Source organism: Pongo abelii, chromosome 23 (assembly GCF_028885655.2).
Source record: "Pongo abelii isolate AG06213 chromosome 23, NHGRI_mPonAbe1-v2.0_pri, whole genome shotgun sequence".
NCBI lineage: Eukaryota > Metazoa > Chordata > Mammalia > Primates > Hominidae > Pongo > Pongo abelii.
In genome coordinates, this window is record NC_085929.1 from 52,245,423 (window position 1) to 52,266,232 (window position 20,810).

A 20,810-nucleotide genomic window follows, 5' to 3' on the forward strand; every position below is an offset into this window, starting at 1 on the left:
CTTAATGTAAGTAGGATCATTTAGTGAAGGATAGTCTATTCTGAGGTGATATTCAAACTTAGTTTGTACTTTTATATTTTAAAGATTCATTTCTGACTTTGACCGCTTCTTTCCTTTGAAATCACTCAGTACCCACATCGTTAGCTCTCTCATCTTGTGACCATGTAATAAAGCTGCATGATACAGGCGGCGTCTGCTGGGCCAGGGAGAAGTTGAGCCAGAGGAGGCTGGCCTGTGTGTCATTGTGTAAGGAAGGCAGCTTGTGCTTCTACCTCCCTTTAGCACTTGCAGATCTCCCTGCACCTCATCCACTTGGACCCCCGGAGTCTCCTGTTGCTGCTGAACAACTTTGATTTCCACCACCTTGGGGCCCACCCTTCCTGTCCTCACCTCAGGACTGCCCATTTGGGATCTGCCCCGATTGAGGATCTGCACTATTGTTCGTTTTTTTTCTTCACTTGTAACCCATCTGTTTTCTTTCTCATTGCTCCACATCCCTGTCTGTGGATACCTTAACACTCACAAATCTGATAAAATTATTTTCTTCTATTTCATTACCTATTCAAGAAATAGTGAACTAGGTGCCAAATTCCCTGAAGCCAGGGATCCTGACTTCTTATACTTAGCAATAACTGCTACATTATGTAATCCTATTTAAAAGGAATATATTTAGAGTACGCATTTGGGCCACATGGAACAGGTGGCCTCTTAGCATTCCTTGAAAGTCGTGTGTGTGTGTGTGTGTGTGTATATATATATATGTGTGTATATATATATATATGTAGATAGATCCACTTGTGATAGAGATATATATAGATAGGTATATCTATATTTTATATAGACAAAATTTCAGTAGCTTTTGGGGTACAAGTGGTTTTGGTCACATGGGTGGGTTGTATAGTGGTGTGGTTTTGGTCACATGGGGGGGTTGTATAGTGGTGTGGTTTTGGTCACATGGATGGGTTGTATAGTGGTGAAGTTGGCGATTTTAGTGCACCTGTCACCTGAGCAGTGTGTATTATACCTGATATGTAGTTTTTATTCCTTACCCTCCTCCTAACTTCCCACCTGCTGAGTCTCCAATGTCCATTATACTACTCTGTATGTCTTTGCGTACCCATAGCTTAGCTCCCACTTGTAAGTGAGAACATATGGTATTTGATTTTTCCATTTCTGAGTTCTTCACGTAGAATAATGGCCTCCAAGTGGGCATGGTGGCTCACACCTGTAATCCCAGCACTTTGGGAGGCGGAGGAAGTCAGATCATTTGAGACCAGGAGTTTGAGACTAGCCTGGCCAACATGGAGAAACCCCGTCTCTACTACAAATACAAAAATTAGCCAGGCGTGGTGGTGCATGCCTGTTATCTCAGCTACTCGGGGAGGCTGAAGCATGAGAATTGCTTGAACCTGGGAGATGGAGGTTGCAGTGAGCTGAGATCATGCTACTGCACTCCAGCCTAGGTGATAGAGTGAGACCCTGTCTCAAAAAAAAAAAAAAAAAAAAAAAGGCTTCCAGCTCCATCTGAGTTGCTGCATAAGACATTATTTCGTTCTTTTTTATGGCTGAGTAGTATTCCATTGTGTATATATATCACGTTTTCTTTGTTCCTTCATCAGTTGATGGGTACTTAGGTTGGTTCTGTATCTTTGCAATTGTGAATTGTTCTGTGATAAACATACGCATGCCAGATGTCTTTTCCTTTGGGTAGATACCCAGTAGTGGGATTGCTGGATTGAATGGTAGATCTACTTTTAGTTCTTTGAGAAGTCCCCATACTATTTTCCATAAAGGTTGTACTATTTTACTTTCCCCCCAGCATTGTATATGCGTTCCTTTTTTACTACATCCATGGCAACATCTGTTGTTTTTTTTTTGACTTTTTAATAATGGCCATTCTGAAAGGTTAAGGTGGCATCTCATTGTGGTTTTAATTTGCATTTCCCTGATGACTAGTGATGTTGACCATTTTTTCATGTTTGTTGGCCATTTGTAGATCTTCTTTTGGGAAATGTCTATTCATTTCATTTGCCCACTTTTTGATGGAATTATTTGTTTTTTTCTTACTGATTTGAGTTCCTTGTAGATTCTGGATATTAGTTCTTTGTCAGATGCATAGTTGCAAATGTTTTCTCCCATTCCGTTGGTTGTCTGTTTACTCTGATGATTATTTCTTCTGCTGTGCAGATGCATTTTAGTTTAACTAGGTCCCATTTATTTAGTTTTTGTTCCATTTGCTTTTGGGATCTTAGTCATAAATGCTTTGCCTTCAACAGTGTCATAAAGCTTTTCCTAGGTTTTCTCCTAGAATTTGTATGGTTTCTGGTCTAGATTTAAATCTTTGATCCATCTGAAGTTGATTTTTGTATATGGTGAGAGATCTAGTTTCATTTTTCTACCTGTGGCTATCCAGTTTTCCCAGAACCATTTATTGAATAGGAGGTTCTTTCCCCAATTTATGTTTTTGTATGCTTTTATGGAAGGTCAGTTGATTGTAAGTATTTGGCCTTATTTCTGGTTTCTTTATTCTGTTCTATTGGTCTGTATATCTAGCTTTATATCAGTACAATCCTGTTTTGGTTACTATAGCCTTGTAGTATAATTTGAAGTTGGAGTAATGTGATGCCTTAGAATTGTTCTTTTTGCTTAAGATTGCTTTGGATATTTGGGCTCTTTTTTGGTTCCATATGAATTTTAGGATTATTTTTTCTAATTGTATGAAAAATGATGTTGGTATTTTGATAGGAATTGCATTGAATCTATATATTGCTTTGGGCATATGATCATTTTAATAGTATTGATTCTTCTAATCCATGAGCATGGGATGTATTTCCATTAGTTTGTGTCATCTGTGATTTCTTTCAGCCATGTTTTATAGTTTTCCTTGTAGAGATCTTTCACCTTCTTGGTTAAGTATATTCCCAGGCATTTGATTTTTTTTTTTTTTTTTTGCAGCTATTTTAAAAGGGACTGTGTTCTTGATTTGTTTCTCAGCTTAGTTATTGTTGATGTATACCAGTGCTACTGATTTGTGTACATGGATTTTGTTACCTGAGACTTTACTGAATTCATTGATCAAATCTAGGAGTCTTTTGGTAAAGTCTTTAGGGTTTTCTAGGTATATGATCGTATCATTGGCAAACAGAGATAGTTTGCCTTCCTCTTTTCCAATTTGGATGCGCTTTATTTCTCTTGCCTGATTGTTCTGGCTAGACCTTCCAGTGCTATACTGAATAGAAGTGGTGAAAGTGGACATCCTTGTCTTGTTCCAGTTCTTAGGGGTAATGCTTTCATCTTTTTCCCCATTAAGTATGAGGTTGGCTATGGGTTTGTCATGTGTGGCTTTTACTATTTTGAGGTATGTTCCTTCTATGCCCAGATTTTTATCATAAAACGATGCTGGATTTTGTTGAACGTTTTTTTCTGCATCTGTTGAGATGATCATATGGTTTTTGTTTTTAATTCTATGTGATGAATCACATTTACTTGGGTATGTTGAACCATCCCTACATCCTAAGATGAAACCCACTTGATCATGGTGAATTATCTTTTTGCTGTGCCGAAGGATTCAGTTTTCTAGTATTTTATTGAGGATTTTTGCATCTGATGTTCATCAGGGATATTGGTCTGTAGTCTTCTTTTTTTGTTATGTCCTTTACTGCTTTTGGTATCAGAGTGATACTGGCTTCATAGAGTGAGTTAGGTAAGAGTTAGGATTCTCTCTTTCTCAGCCTTTTGGAATAGTTTCAGTATGATTGGTGCCAATTGGTTGAATGTCTGGTGGAATTTGGCCATGTATCCGTCTGGCCCTGGTTTTTTTGTTTTTTTTTTGGCAACTTTTGTTATTATTGATTCAATCTCACTGGTTGTTACTGGTCTGTTCAGACCTCCTATTTCTTTCTGATTCAAGCTAGGAGGGTTGTACGTTTCCAGAGATTTGTTCATTTCCTCTAAATTTTCTTGTTTGTTTGCACAGAGGTGTTCATAGTATCCTTAAATGGTCTTTTGTATTTCTGTGGTGCCAGCCATAATGTCTCCATTTCTGTTTCTAATTGAGCTAATTTGAATTTTCTCTCTTCTTGGTTAATCTAGCTAATGGTCTATCGATTTTATTTATCTTTTCAAAGAACCAACTTTTATATTTTGATCTTTTGTTTCGATTTCATTTAGTTCTGCTCTGATCTTTGTTATTTCTTTTCTTTTGCTAGCTTTGGGTTTGGCTTATTCTTCTTGAGACAGGGTCGTGCTGTGTCACCCAGGCTGGTGTGCAGTGGCACGATCACTGCAGCCTTGACCTTCCTGGGCTGAAGTGATCCTCCCATCTCAGCCTCCCAAGTAGCTGGGATTACAGGCATGCACCACCATGCCTGACTAATTTTTTAATATTTTGTAGAGACAATATTTCACCATGTTGCCCAGGCTGGTCTCAAACTTTTGGGCTAAGCAGTCCTCCTGCCTCTGCCTCCCAAAGTGCTGGGATTAAAGGTGTAAGCCACCATACCTGGCCTAGTTGGTTCTTGTTTCTCTAGTTCTTTGAGGTATGATGTTAGATTGTCAACTTGTGGTCTTTCAGACTTTTTGATGTAGGCATTTAGCACTATAAACTTTCCTTTTAGCACTGCTTTTGCTGTATCCCAGAAGTTTTGATAAATTATATCTCTGTTATCATTTATTTTGAATAACTTTTAAATGTCTGTCTTGATTTCATTGTTAACCCCAAAATCATGCAGGAGCAGCTTGTTTAATTTCCGTGTATTTATGTAGTTTTGAGGGTTCCTTTTGGAATTGATTTCTAGTTTTATTCTATTGTGGTCTGAGAAGATACTTGATTAGTTCTGTCTGTCTGTCTATCTATCTATCTATCTATCTATCTATTTGAGACTGAGTCTCGCTCTGTCACCCAGGCTGGGGTGCAGTGGCACGATCTTGGCTTACTGTAACCTCTGCCTCCTGGGTTCAAGTGATTCTTCTGCCTCAGCCTCCTGAGTAGCTGGATTACAGGCCCCTGCCACCGCGGCTGGCTAGTTGTTTTTGTATTTTTAGTAGAGATGGGGTTTCACCATGTTGGCCAGGCTGGTCTTGAATGCCTGATCTCAGGTGATCCCCCATCCTCGGCCTCCCAAAGTGCTGGGATTTCAGGTGTGAGCCACCACACCCGGCCAATATATTTTGATTTTTAAAAAATTTATTGAGACTTGCTTTGTGGCATGTCATGTGGTCTCTCTTTTCTTAGGTCTAGTAATTGTTTTGTGAATCTGGGAGCTTCAGAGTTAAGTGCATATATATTTAGAATTATAATATCTTCCTGTTGGATCGATCCTTTTGTCATCATATAATGACCTTCTTTGTCTTTTTTTTACTGTTGTTGCTTTAAAGTCTATTTTATCTGACATAAGAGCTGTTCTGCTCACTTTTGGTTTCCATTTGCATGAAATATCTTTTTCCACCCCCTTAACTTTGATTCTGTAAGACTCCTTATGTTTCAGGTGAGTCTCTTCAAGACAGCAGATATTTGGTTTGTGATTTTTTTTTAATCCATTCTGCCAATCTGTATCTTTTAAGTGGAGCATTTAGATGATTTATATTCAACGTTAATACTGAGATGTGAGGTACTATTCCAGCCATCATGTTGATTGTTACCTGAATATTTTGTGTTCTCCATTGTGTTACTGTTTTATAGGTGCTGTGCATTTTGTGCTTTCAAGAGGTTCCATGCTGGTGCCTGTTGACCTTTTATTTCAAGCTTTAGAACTTTTAGCCTCAATTTATTTTTAAAGATTATATATAAAGAAGGGAAAACAGAAATTCTCTAATACTGTGCTCAACTGAGTGGACCGTGTATTTGTTTTATTTTGGATTAATTATTGTCATAAGAAATCTGAGGTTTTAGGAGTTTTGAAAATTGCTAAGGTCTGTAGGTGATTTTTCCAGACTGATGATATTTCCCATCATTTGGCCACAGTACAGGAAGCGTTTGGTATAGTTTTATTTCTTACTTGAAGCAGTAAATAATTTAAATTTTTTTCTTGGTAAGAAATGTTCCATGCCTAATTTGAGTGTATTTACCCTTATTTGCTAATAAGCAGTTTAGATATTCGTACCCTTTCTTCTATAGAAATTAGAATTATACATATAATCCCAAATCAAAATGTATTTTTGAGCAAATGTCCTAATTGATTTATGCTAGACAGATTGACCTATGTGTGATTCATTTTTCCTAGGAGAAGGAAAGAGATGGTTGAAAAGAAATATTTGTTTGGTAACTTATATATTGACGTAAAAATGGCACAGTCTTGGTCTTTAGATTTGTGTTTGTGTAAACTAAAACAAATAGTAAAGTTTCACAGTAAAGACTATCAAATGAGTGGTTAAAGTACCTGGCTCAGGGCACAGATTGAATCCTAGCTTAGACTCTCAGTGGTTTTGTGATACTGGACAAGTTAATTAACCTCACCAAGCCTTATTTACCCACCTTTAATGTGAAACTAATGACAGTACCTGCCTCATGGAGTTTTTGTGAGAATTAAGTGATACAATGTGTGTAAAATGCTTAGCTCTGTAGAAAATAGTGAACGAATGTTAGCCCATTTCACTTTGCTGTTGCTAGTATCGTAGATGTGTTCATACAAAAAACAGCATGTCTAAAATGTTGAATTATTTTAATGTTGAAAGTAATGGACATAAAAGGTGCATTAAGCAGTTCTAGTTTCTGTGGCCAAGACACATCAGAGAAACTAAGAATTTAAAAAGTAGGTGATTGATGAAGATTAACTTTATTCATGTTTTTCCTAGCTAGACATTATAAGCAAGGTAAGGAATTTAAAATAATAATATTCCCTTAAAGTTGCTTTCGTAGGTATTTTTAGCATTGTATAATGTAAGTATTATAGATTCATGCAGAAATCCTTTATGTTTTACAGAGTTACACTGTTAGACCTTATGATAGCCAAGATAACGAGTGATGAGCCACTCACCAAGGATGACATCCCTGTGTTTTTGCGGCATGCTGAGTTGATTGCAAGCACCTTTGTGGATCAGTGCAAGACTGTGCTCAAGTTGGCCTCTGAGGAGCCTCCCGATGATGAGGTAAGGGAGGCAGATTTCCCAATCTCGGGTAAAAGAGAATGGACAGATTTTCTAACTCAGCCAAGTCCTCTATGAGAATTCTTTTTTAAAAGCTTGAAAAAATATTATGTAAGTAATGTATCCATATATGAGAATAGTTAGAAAATTTAGATAAGGGAAAACAATGTCCTTATTCCTACCATCCAGAGTCAATGACTTAGACAAATTCTGGTTAATTTTCTAGGCAAATGACATCAGATACATGCACACAGACATAGACATGTGCACATATGTATCTATGAAAAGTGGAGCCTTTCTGTGCCTTCTGTTTGCGGGTTCCCATTTTTTCTTCGGAATGTAAGCTCTAGGAGGGCAGAAATTTTGACTGTTGTGTCCGTAGTACTATGTATATGGTAGGCACTGAACAAATATTTGCTGAATGAATAAATAAATAATACATTGTAAATGTCTTTTTGAATAAATGCCAACATAGGCTGGGCACGGTGCCTCACACCTGTAACCCCGCTTCTTTGGGAGGCCAAGGCGGGAGGATTGCTTGAGCCCAGGAATTCCAGATCACCTTGGGCAACATGGTGAAACCCCGTCTCTGCAAAAAATACAAAAATTAACTGGGCATGGTGGCATATGCCTATAGACCCAGCTACTTGGGAGGCTGAGGTGGGAGGGTCACTTGAGCCCAGGAGGTTGAGGCTGCGGTGAGCCGTGATTGCCCCACTGCACTCCAGCCCGGGTGATGGAGTGAGACCCTTGTCTCAAAAAAAAAAAAAAAAGCCAACATGACATTTCAAGTAAAGAATTTCCTGTTTATTTGTCCAAATCCCTGTAGTTGGACATTTAGGTTGTTTTTTTGTTTGTTTGTTTGTTTTGAGATAAAGCCTTGCTCTGTTGCCCAGGCTGGAGCACAGTGGCACAATCTTGACTCACTGCAACTTGCGCCTCCTGGGTTCAGTCAATTCTCCTGTCTTGGCTACCCAAATAACTGGGATTATAGGTGCACACCACCACCATGCCCAGATAATTTTTGTATTTTTGGTAGAGACGGGGTTTCGGCATATTGGCCAGGCTGGTCTTGAACTCCTGACTTCATGTGATCTGCCTGCCTCGGCCTGCCAAGGTGCTGGGATTACCGGCATGAGCCACCACGTCTGGCAGTAGGTTGTTCTTATTTCTACTTATTTTAGATAATACTGTAGTGCATGCCTTTATAGTTACATCTTTGCACATTTCCACAGCTATTATCCTAGGACATAATCTTAGAAGTGAAATTGCTATGTATAAGGATATCACGTGTTTAAAGCTCTTAATACATACTTCCAAACTGCTTTCTAGACAGTTTGCTTCTTTTCTTCTTTATAGGTGATTCCTAGTTGTATACTGTCCTGGTTAATTATTTAAACTATTTTTTATTCTCCTTAAGCCTACCTTAGATCATTCAGGTCTTGTTTTATCAGGGTGTGGAAGGGAGCTTGTGTTAATTCTCTGCCCTCCTCGTTACTTCGGCCTCCTGTTTTTATCTATTCTCCCTTTCTTCTGTCATGAAGTTAGAATTGTTCTTTCTCTGGACCACTCAGCTGTAAAAAGGGATGCACTTGTGATACGACAGGGAAGAATCTCAAAAGTGCTGAGGGAGAGAAGCCAGACAGACTAGAAAACATGCTGGCTGATTCCATTTCCGTGGGATTCTATAGCAGGCCAGATATATCGGTCATGACAGAAAATAGATCAGATGTCACCTGGGTCTGGAAATGAATGAGTGGAACTGATTGCAGGGCAACATGAGGGAACTTTCTGGACAGTAGAATGTGGCACTTAGCTGTATACCTTGACACAACTCTGTACTGTATGCTTAAGATGGATGTATTTCATTGCATGTATATTATACCTCAATAAAGCTGATTTAAACACAATAAAAGATGATGGAGAGTTCCTTTGTATGCCGATATGAATAGTCAGGTAGGGAGTAATTGATGGTGGAATCACTGTTGGCAAATGGGTGACACTGGAGGAGAGGGATTGGAATCCAGAGTGGATACTCATCCACTGTCCACAGGCGGGAATGTAGAGAATGTGATCCGATACTGTGAAACTGTTAACTCCTGTTGTAAATGCAGCTTATGGCTATGACTGCTTGACCACGAGAATGTATTTCCTTTTTTGCGAATATATTGTCGTTCAGGACCATTTTGGTATTGATTTTCTGTGCTTTGTCATATAGACCATGTTAGGTCTTACTAATCATTTCGTTACTTTAGTTCTCATTTTCTGTGATAGGAAAGAAAGGTCTTTATTCAGGGGCTTGCGTTTACTTTCTGGAGATAGATATGCCTTTGTTTCCAGCAGGAGGAGCAGTGAGTCGTGCTTAAGAAAAGTTTTAAAAATTCTCTAAGAGACAGAGAAAAGACAGTTCACAGCTTTAAACTTTTCAAGGCACTTCTGTTTAAAATATAGGTGATTTCAGTATTGTAGTGAGAAATTCCTGGTGTAACTTTTAATATTTAGGAAAACTTCTATTTTTCCTTCAGACTTTTTTCTCTAAGATGGGAAGTATTTTTATATATGAATGGAATGGAAAATTGTAGACCGAGAACAGTAGCTCATGCCCGTAATCCCAATACTTTGGGACGCCAAGGCATGGGAGGATTGCTTAAGCCCAGGAGTTGGAGACCAGCCTGGGCAACATAAGGAGACTCCATCTGTACAAAAAAACAAAGAATTAGCTGGGTGTGGTGGTGTGCGCCTGTGGTCCTAGCTACTGGTGAGGCTGAGGTGGGAGGCTTGCCTAAGCCCAGAAGGTTGAGGCTGCAGTGAGCTGTGATTGCGCTGCTGCACTCCAGCCTGGGGAAGAGTGAGATCCTGTCTCCAAAAAAAAAAAAAAAAAAAAAATTGTAGGCAGTTTCCTTTTGCAAAGCCAAATTAATTTACTTTTGGAAGTTTATTGAGTTATACATTTATGACTTGTGTGTGTTAATGCACATATGTCATACTTTTTTTTTTCTTAAAGAGGACCCCTTTGCCAGTATTTAAATATGCCAGAGACCAAGTGGTATACTGGAGCTGGCCTGTGGTGACTTCTAAGAGTTGATTATTAAGTGCTTAGAAATTTGTGAGCTGATTGTTAAATTGTTGGTACCTTGAAATCATCCCTGGTGGAAGTAGTTGTGCCATGGAAACCAGCAAATGCTACAAATCAGGGTTTTCCACTTGCCTCTTCCACCCCAGCCATTCTTCTGCCAAACCACTGCATTTACTCATTGGTGATCTTTTTAGGACAAGAAACGTATTCAATAAAGTTCTCAATGCTATGACTGAAAAGTGAAAATGGAAACAGTTGTATTTATAGCATGTGTTTTTTAATTTATGTAATTGTTTGGCTTTAAAATCCCAAGGTTTTCTTCATACGTTTCTTTATAAAAATAGTTTTGGGTTCTCATGTTAATGTACTTATTCCTGTCTTTTGATATATTTTGTATACTTGTTTCCAGTTTTTTATATATTTTTGTCAGTTCAGAATCTTGTTCACTTGTAGCAAGCCTTGCCTTTTCTCTGAAAGCTCAAAAAACATTCTTTTTAGCTTTGTATTTTCTGATATCCATATATTACAATAATTGTTGCCAGGTTGTGGGATTTGCATTCTGTTTTAATCTTTGCAACCCCAGTTTAGGCCATACTGTAGTACTTGTTATGCAGTAGGTATTACATATTTAATTACATAATACATATTTAAAACATATTCTACAATAAATAGTGTACTTTTTCCACATATTAAGGGCTTAAATTTTTGTATTGTGCAAATAATACTTGCTTTGTTGTTAAAAATTATTTAAGCTGAAGTCACTGAAACATAAAGTTACAAAGTTTCAGCCAGGCGTGGTGGCTCATACCTGTAATCCCAGCACTTTAGTAGGTCGAGGTGGGCGGATCGCCTGAGGTCAGGAGTTTGAGACCAGCCTGATCAACATGGTGAGACCCCGTCTCTACTAAAAATACAAAAATTAGCCGGGTGTGGTGTCAGACGCCTGTAATCCTAGCTACTCGGGAGGCTGTCCCAGCTACTCGGGAGGCGGAGGCAGAGAATCACGTGAACCCGGGAGGCGGAGGTTGCAGTGAGCTGAGATTGCACCATTGCACTTCAGCCTGGGCGACAGACCAAGACTCCCATCTTAAAAAAAAAAAAAGTTACAAAGTTTTCCCCTTTTTGCCCAGCCTCCATTTGTTTTCTATAGATCAATCTGCATATCCTTTTTTTTTGTTTTCTTTTCAAAGGTCTTTTTTTGTATATACACACCTATATGTTTTTTGTTTTCATTTTTTGCACTATTCTTCAACTTGCTGTTTTTACTTATGATATAACTTGTACATCTTTGCACTTTAGCATGTGTATATTCATTGTATGTTTTTAATAGTTGAATAATATTTAACTATATAGACTCATCATAATTTTTTCATTTGTTCCGTATAGACTTTTCAGCTGCTTTCAGGTTGCTTTTTTTTTCTTTTAACCTTTACAAATAACGTTATAGTGAACATCCTTGTACAAATTTCGGATAAGTAAATCTAAGATTATAAATTCCTGGAGTTGAATTGCTGGGTCGAAGAATTATGTGTATTTAAAAACTTCAGAGAGATTTCTAAGTTGCACACCAGTGCAACACAAGATTGCACGAGCTGCCTTTTGCAGATCTGATTTAATTACTATTTCTCGTTAATGTTTTTCAGTGACCATTATGTTTGTTTTTGCATATTAGGTTACTCTTTAAAATGCATTTATTAAAAAGCGTTTTCTGGAAATTAATCTTTCTGTCATACATACAGTGAACTATTGTTTGTGTAATTTTTGTTTGAATTAATTTCTGATGTTCTGTTAGCCTTTTAGTTGTTTTTGTTTGTGTTTAATCTAGTTAAGGTTATCAATTTTATCATTCTGGCCTCTGGATTTTTTTTTTTTTTTTTTTTGACAGTTGACAGCCAAGAAGATTTTTGTTTGTTTTTTAAGTAAATTCTCCACTTAGATTGTGGAAATGTACACCTACATAGTCTAGTTCTTTCAGTACTTAGTTCTCTTTTATTTATCTAGAATTTATTTTTGAGTAAGGAGTGAGTTATGGATCCAAATGAATTATTTATATCTTTTGACTATCCAAGATTATAAAATCTTTTGGTGTGAGACTGACTGGGTTTGAATCTTGGTTTCTTCTGTTACAGGTATATGATCTTGGAAAAGTTACTCATCCTCTCTCTGCCCTTCTTTTTCTTGAAATGGGTTATATTATTATTATTATTATTTTTTATTTTGAGATAGAGTCTTGCTCTGTTGCCCAGGCTGGAATGCAGAGGTGTGGTCTCGGCTCACTGCAACCTCCATCTCCTGGGTTCAAGCGATTCTCCTGCCTCAGCCTCCTGTGTAGCTGGAGGCACCCACCACCATGCCTGGCTAATTTTTGTATTTTTAGTAGAGATGGGGTTTCGCCATGTTGGCCAGGCTGGTCTTGAACTCCTGACTTTGGGTGATCCACCCGCCTCGGGCTCCCAAAGTGCTAAGATTATAGGCATGGGCCACCGTGCCCAGCCAGGTTGTATTTTAATATAAACATTTAATATGTGGATTGATACATAGTTAATGTTCCCTAAGTGTTATCTGTTATTATTTCAGTACCATTTAGTGAATAATCTTATCCTTTCCGTTAATTTTTTTTTTTTAATTGAGACAGGGTCTCACCCTGTTCCCCAGGCTGGAGCGTAGTGGTGCAATCATAGCTCGCTATATTCTCCAACTCCTGGGCTTGAGGATCCTCCCACCTACCTATATCATATCCTAAATTATTTTATTTATTTGGATCAATTACTGGTTCCCTCCAAACAAATTGGAGGGAGCCAGTAAGATGTTAACAACTGGAGCAGGGAGAATTCAGAGAGGTATGTGTTTATATGCCATAAAGGAACGCTGAAATGAACATACAAAAAAACGCAAAAACTGATGTATCGACAAAGTAGTTGCAGTCCAGGCAGATATAACTAATTTGCATTTTAATGGACAGGAATAATTCTGTATTAATATAAGTTTTCTGTAACTTACAAAGCTGTAAAATTGCTCAAAGATACCAAATGACAGTGTTAACTGAGACAGGTGAGCTAGACAGGAGGCTAATCTTTTTTTTTTTTGCTCACTTCAAAATCTTTCACGATGTTCCCTTCATTTGCTTGTCTTTTTTTTTTTTTTTTTTGCCGTAGTGCCTGATTTAATTAATATTAGTTTCATAAGACTTTTAAATATCTGGAAGGGCATTTTACTCATTAATCTTATTTGTTAAGACAGTAATTTTTCCCGGCTGTTCTTTCGTTACTAATTTCCAGATGCTCATTAAAAACACTTTATTAATAAAATGATTTTAATGACTAAAATTGGGAATGTGTTAGGTGGGGATAGATTAATTTTCTTTTAGGTTTATTTTAGTTAATATCATAGAATTTTAAGAGCTGGAAGGAGAATTCCAGTTCATCTCTTCCAACCTCTAATTTTATTTCTGTTGTTTTAATGTGGAAAATTTCAAACATAGACTAAGAAGAAAGTGTACTTATACTCCATATGCCATCCCCTGGCTTCAGCAGCTTCCCCTTCATCACCATTCTTCTTTCCTCCACAGTTCCACTCATTCTTATGCCAGTTGCTGTGGACTGAATCAAAGCTCCAACGTATTTCATCAGTTACTCTAAAAGATAAGGAGTTTTCAGACACAAGTATAATATGATAAGAACATCTAAAATAACTAATAACAACATTTATTATCAAGTAAATAGTATTCAGATTTCTCCCGTTGTCTAATAATCTTTTTCAAGTTTATTTTGTTGAAACACCTTACAGATAAGGGCCATATGTTGCAAGTGATTGACATAACTTTACTCTAGTGTATAGGTTCCCCTTTCCTCTTCTTTTTTTCCTCTTTGCTACTTATTTGTTGGAGAAACTGGGTTGTTTTTCCTGTAGACTTTTCTAGATTTCAGATTTTGATGAGTATGTCTCCAGGGTGGCACTTAACGTATTCTTTACCTTGCATTTCCTGTGAATGAAAATTAGTTCCAGAGGCATATTCAGATTTGGGTTAGTTTTTTTTTTGCAGTAGTGTTTCACTGTTGATGATACTACTTTCATCAAGAAGCACATGAGGCTTGGTTATCTCTTTGTGATATTAGCAGTCATTAATGATCACCTAGATCCATGAATTCTTTAGGGGTTGCAAAATGGTGGCATTTTAACATTATTGTTCATTCTTTGTTTATTAGCAGGAATATTTTTTAAAGAGAAACTTTCCCTAACCAATTCTTAGGTTCTGTGAGGTACACTGGATGAAGAAAGGCAGGATAAGTGCTCGATTGTTTTCCCTCTTGATTACCAATCTTCAGAGTAATGAGTTGGTTTTGTGGCATCATTCAAAGATGACCAGTGAGCTGGTTTGTTTTGTTTTATTTTCATTATGAAGCCATAGCTTTAAAACCGCTTGCTTTGTTTTCAGTCTGTTGCCGTTGTAATTCTTTCTGGTGTTTAATGTGCCATCGCTGGCCGGTGGGAGCCTCATCAAGTTGTTTCTGATTCCGAATTTCTGACATAACCCTAGTAGCCTGTAATAGCGTCTTTGTTATCTGCTATGACAAGATGTCCAGGGTTACCTTTTGCATGGGCTGTCCCAGGTCTATTCTTGAAGGAGCAGTGGTATCTCAAGATAACAATCTGGGCAACTACACCTTTAACAAAAGAGGTTGATGAAGCTTTGTGAAATTGATGGACTTGGTCAAGACTCGTTTTAACATGGTACTACTAATCTAGACTTCTAATCTAGATTTTTCCCGCTTAACTCTTTAGCGAAAGAAGGCTATGATATAAAATTAAAGATCCAAGACATTAAAAATATGTGTTGTTTTTTGCTATTTATTTTGAGATTTCAGAATACTATATTAATGTATTACCTTTAAATCTCTTAATTAGAAAACAGTAAATACACATTTAGAATTAACAAGGAAGTAATTCGTCTTTCTTTTGAAGAATGTTACCTTTCTTTTTTTTTTTTTTGGTTGAGACAGAGTCTTGCTCTGTTGCCCATGCTACAGTCCAGTGGTGTGATCTTGGCTCACTGCAACCTCTGCCTCCTGGGTTGAAACGATTCTCCTGCCTCAGCCTCCCTAGTAGCTGGGATTACAGGCACCCACCACCAGGCCTGGCTAATTTTTATATTTTTTTTAGTAGAGACAGGATTTCACCATATTGTCCAGGCTGATATCGAACTCTTGACCTCAAGTGATCTTCTGGCCTTGGCCTCCCAAAGTGAAGAATGTTATCTTTATGGACTAACTTTGTAATCTCTGCCACATTTTGTCAAATAATGGGTACTTTAAAAATGGGGTTCAAAATCTATACAAAAGTTACATTTAAAATTTTTGTATAGACTACTTAATGCTATGCAGTTGGTACTGGGTAGTTTCTTGGTCATGCAGTGTATTTGATAAATTATTTAGTAGCTTTGTGAAGTAGCATTTTCAAATAATACTGTCTTTCTGATCTACCAAGATATTGCATAGTTCATATTTACCCAGAAATTATGCAAGTTCTTAAAGCCAGAGTTTTTTCAACCACAGCATTTTACAGTATTTCTGTGGACAAGAAATTAATGTATTTTATGGGATATTTGTATCTTTAAAGTGGAATTTGCATGCTGGGAATGCTTTAAAAAGAAAGTATTTGCATAAATGTCATGTACGTAGCTAGTAATTTTGAACATTTATTCCACTGTTGGAATGTCTTTTTGCTTGAATAAGAACTTTTCTGACTCTTTGCTCCAAGAAGACACATAATGACACATAATCTTGCATTCTTGATGGCAGATGTCTGCTGTTAGTGAAAATGATGAGTTGTGTACATATTTCATACTTCTGTTTTGTTCTTCATAGTTTTGTTTTTCTCTTTGACTTATTACAAGCACAGACTCTTTAAATTTGTTGAAATATTTTATTCTCTTACAGTTATTTATAACAGTTAAATAATTTCTCTTAAAATATGCTTAAAAGTTATGTTTTCTTCTCTTTCTAGGAGGCACTGGCTACGATTAGGCTTCTCGACGTCCTGTGCGAAATGACTGTGAATACTGAGCTGCTCGGCTATCTGCAGGTTTTCCCTGGCTTGCTGGAAAGAGTGATTGGTGAGTGAAATATCACACATTGTATTTTTAGCTAAGAAATCTTTGGCTTGTCATACTGTAATGTAAATCCAAATACAAATCCTTAATTTTCAGTGTACTTTTGGGAATTTTGTGAATATATTTTTTTGAGAGGAATCACAGTGTTGTAACAGTTCAGGCAGGCCAGATAAACCTGAGCCCACGTGGTTGTTCAGCCACTTCCCTTCTGTTAACTGAAGATTCCTTCTCAGTAACATGAGGATAACAATGCCTGTTATGCACATAGTAGATGTTTCATCAATATAGGATGTGATGAAGAAGGTGGGGCAGGCAGGTTTGCAATGATGAATGTGGTTTTCTATTACTATAGCTTTGCAAAATGTGGCAGTAAATTTTTCCCATTTATATTTAGTGAACACATAGAATGGTGTTTTATACATATTATATATACAAATCTTAAGAGAAAAAGGTTTTAAACAAGAAACCATTGTTAAAAGTATTACCAACCTTGCTAAAAAGCTGTTTGCAAAATAATTCAAGTAGAACCTGTTCCTTGTGGCTAGCCATGCTTAGGTTTGCTATTCATTATTCGCAATTTTTTCCTTTAAAAAGATGATACTTACTCTGGAGACCAGTGTCCTGAGAAAGATGACTTGGTGTCTAGCAGTATAGATGAGCTAGCAATGAGCTGTAGAGGAAGATCCTTAGAATTCTTCATCAATGTTGTATTTTGAGTACAGTGCTTTTAGTGATAATTTAAACAAAACACCGCAAACCTAGCACACTTGAGTGATTGTGGAAAGAGCCTGAGTTTGTAGCCAGGGTCGATGTGGGTTGCCATCCCAGCTCTGCCAAGTGCTAACTTTTCTGAGCCTGTTGTTTTCTTCATTATAAAATTGGGAAAGTGATACCTTCCTGTATAGGTTTGTTGAGAGGGTTAAATGAGATAATGCAGAAACACTGAAATGCAGTTCCTGGAAGATTGTCTGTTTTCATTGGCTGCCTGGAGGTGCTCATAGAGTAGAGCAGTGGTAAGTTCTTTCTCCTGAATGTAGCTGGAGTGAAGTATAGGGAACACATGCTGGCTTCTGATGATTTGGCCAGTTGGATGAGGGAAAAATAAGCACTCTTGGTTTCTGTCATATGCATCATTATGGATAGATATTGTGTTTTAGACTTCACTGACTGAAGTTATTAGAAGAGTTCTTTCATAAAGAAGTTGAGATTGGAAACCTTTTTGTAAGAAGGATGCTAGCAAACTTTTAGCTAACTTTTTTTGTAGATAAATAGAAACTCTGAGTTGGGGTAGTCATTATGGCTTATCTCCCCAAAACTAGAGTCAAAAAATTTAAAGCAAAGGCAGAAGAGCCTTCTAATCATTTTTTAAAGCAAAGGCAGAAGAGCCTTGTAATCATTATTTAAATAAAGCTTTCTGTGCTCTACCTTTAGCCTATTAAAATAAATTAGATTTGTTTATGGAAAACTATTAGTACAAAATACTAAAAGTTACTTTCCTGTGGAAAATGAAGTTTACTCTTTTGGTTATAGATCTTTTACGGGTGATTCATGTAGCTGGGAAAGAAACCACAAACATCTTCAGTAATTGTGGTTGCGTGAGAGCAGAAGGTGACATCTCCAATGTGGCCGAGGGGTTTAAGTCTCATCTCATTCGTCTGATTGGAAATCTGTGTTACAAGAATAAAGATAACCAAGACAAGGTAAGAGGATTTCTTAGTATGTATTATACATGTATGGCTTCATTTAGAATATAGTCCTTGGAAGACATTCACTCTTTTGGAGTGAAAGCCTGAGGTTCTTAGAAAGTAGCTTGGATAGAGAGATATATATTTTATATGAATACACACACATACACACACGTACATACATATATATACACATATGTGTGTGTGTGTGTGTGTATATATATGTATATGTTAATATATAGGCTCTTTGGAGCCTAGACAAATTTCTAACACACAGTAGATATTTAATAAACGCTAGTTATTATTGCCTATTATCTTAAAAAACAAAGCTTAGATCTATATGTTTATGGACAATAGCATCATAAGCCTTTTCTTCTAGATGTTTTAAAATGGATATAAAAGGAATATAATATTTAAGTATGAAGTCTTTGAGGACCTAATAGGCTGCTTTTGGAAACCTCTTAATGTGCAGAACAGCTTAAAGGTAGTTATATTGAGAATGTGAGAGAATGGTAAGAAAGATCTCAGGGCAGTTGGACCACATGCTTCAGATTGATCTCGCCTTTCTGTATTTTTCTGGAGTTTTACTTTGGGTGGCATTTGATTTGCTTAGTTAAATATTAAATTTGTGCCAGATTATATTTTTCTAAGATGGTGGCAGAATGTCTTGCATTGTACATGTGTGTCTGCAGTATGACTTTGCCACTCCCCTGTCAAGGGTTGGCACTATTTCTCCATCCACTTGAATCTGGGCAGGCCCTGTGGCTGCTGTAAGCCATCAAATATGTGATCCTATACCATTTCTAGCATAGCCCTTAACTGGTCTAGCTGATTCTATTTCTGGCTTCTTAGAAGCCAGTCACTATGTAAGAAGTATAGATTCCCGGAGATCACCTTGCTGTGAGGTGCTGAATACACATGGAAAAGCCCTGGAAGATAAGATACAATGAGGAGAGAGGAAAGGTCTAGTGAAGGAACACCAAGGCGTGAGATGTGTGCGAGAAACCACCTTGGGAGTAGATCCATCCTCAGTTTCTTACTTGCCCAGCTGATGCCACATAGATCAGGGCCCCCCTACTGGGCAAAGTCCTTCCTGAATTTATGACCCATAGTATTATGAGAAAAAGTAAAAAATAGGAAAAAAAAAATAAGTAATATAGGTCTTGCTTCTGTTAGTAGCCCAGTCAGTTACTGTTGGACTGATCCTTCTTCAAATAGCAATTGTAAACTTTGGACAAAAAATAGCCATGTGAAGGCACTGGAATTTGACACAAACGGGCAGATTCTGGAGTGAAATTGACACTTGGAAGAAGGGAATGACACTGTGTGGCATGCAGGGCGGTGAAAAGTCAATTACAAAATCTTCCGTCTTTCTAGCTTGAAGAATCAAAGAACAGTTTGAGGGCAACCGTAGCATTGGAAAGTGAGGGGGGAATTGTGGAAAGTAGAAAACAGACCCCAAACTCTGGGTGTCAGCTACCTAAATCTCTGCTAATGCCTGAATCACACGTGTGGGGCAGGCTCCAAGCCACTAAGCTAAGGATGAAATAATTGTATTGAGATTTGAGCTCCCACCCTAGAGTTTATAGTATTAAGTCCAACTTACACTGTAGATAATTGATAATTGCCCTCTAAAAAAAAAAAAAATCAACACTCTTTAGAGGAATATAATATAATCCAGAATTGCCACAGCATAATGTATCCTGTAATGTCCAGGATACAGTTTACAATTACTTGACGTTCAGGAAAATGTGACCTGTTCTCAATTGAAAAGATGATCAGCGGAGACTGACTGTGAGAGGACACAGATACTGGGCTTAGCAGACAAGGATCTTAAAGTACCAAATGTAACCGTGCTCAAGGATGTAAAGGAAATACGCTTCATAAGAGTGAAAAGATAGGATGTCTCAGCAGAGAAATAGAAACTATAAAAAAGAACCAAATGGAAATTCTAGAACTGAAAAATATAGTACCTAAAATTAAAAAAAAAAAAAATACCAAATGTGCTTAACCTCAAGCACCTCTGTGATCTCACAGAGGAAAGAGCCAGTACACTTTAAGATACATCAGTAGAAATCATCTAGTCTGAAAAACAAAGGCGGGGAGAAAGATTGAAAATAAAACGGCCACTTTAAGATGCTAAATGTTGGGGTAATTTGTTACGTAGCCATTGATAACTGGAATAATTCCTGTGAGACATGGCACAGAACCAAACGCTAGACAACTTGCACTTTTAGTATATGGGCGCACCATTTTGGCAATCCTCATCTTCAGGAGAGTGAGACTACTAATTCCCCCTTGGGAAATTACTGGACTGATTTTTGCAAAAGAAAGTTGATAGAGAATAAAGCACTTTACCTTTTTAATGACCAGGACTGCCTTTCTTGAGCATAAAAGAGGTGGTTTTTCTTGTGTTTAACTATTCTTTTGTTGCTAATTTGGACTGGCCTCTTATAGGAACAAAATGTAGTAACCCTTAAAAGGCTTGTGAAATAACTCACCGAAGTCAGGATCAGATTGCACCGTAAGTAAATATGGAGTGTGCCCAAGTGCTGCTGTGCAGAGGTCACTGGGGCGCACAGGAAGTCGATAGTGTGTCCTGTCTCTTGTGCAGTTGCTAATAGCACTGCTGATTTCTCAGCAAACAGTTTAGAGGGTATGAAGGAGTTCATTCTTTGAGTATCAACTCAAATGCACTCTGTTCCTCTCAGTTTCTTACGTGTGTCAACAAAAGGCCTGAACCTGAAAGCATTGCCTCTGGGATTTTTTTCCTCCTTCCAAAGACCGACACAACACCAAAATCTTATTCTGGATGTGCTAGAGTCTTCTTTATTCTTGTAGCCAAATCCTGGTTCCA

The 20,810-nt window shown here is 37.5% G+C and overlaps 1 protein-coding gene across 5 annotated transcripts in view; it reads left to right on the forward strand.

Moving 5' to 3' along the window:
- ATXN10 (ataxin 10) overlaps positions 1 to 20,810 on the forward strand; it is a 170,732-nt gene that overhangs the window by 49,259 nt on the left and 100,663 nt on the right. For all 5 annotated transcript variants that reach the window (XR_010139423.1, XM_063722670.1, XM_063722671.1 and 2 more), the window contains 3 exon segments: positions 6,921 to 7,086; positions 16,163 to 16,271; positions 17,799 to 17,968. Coding sequence is in view for 4 of the 5 variants with exons in the window: in XM_063722670.1 (XP_063578740.1) it covers positions 6,921 to 7,086; positions 16,163 to 16,271; positions 17,799 to 17,968 (445 nt within the window). In the remaining variant the exon portion in view is untranslated.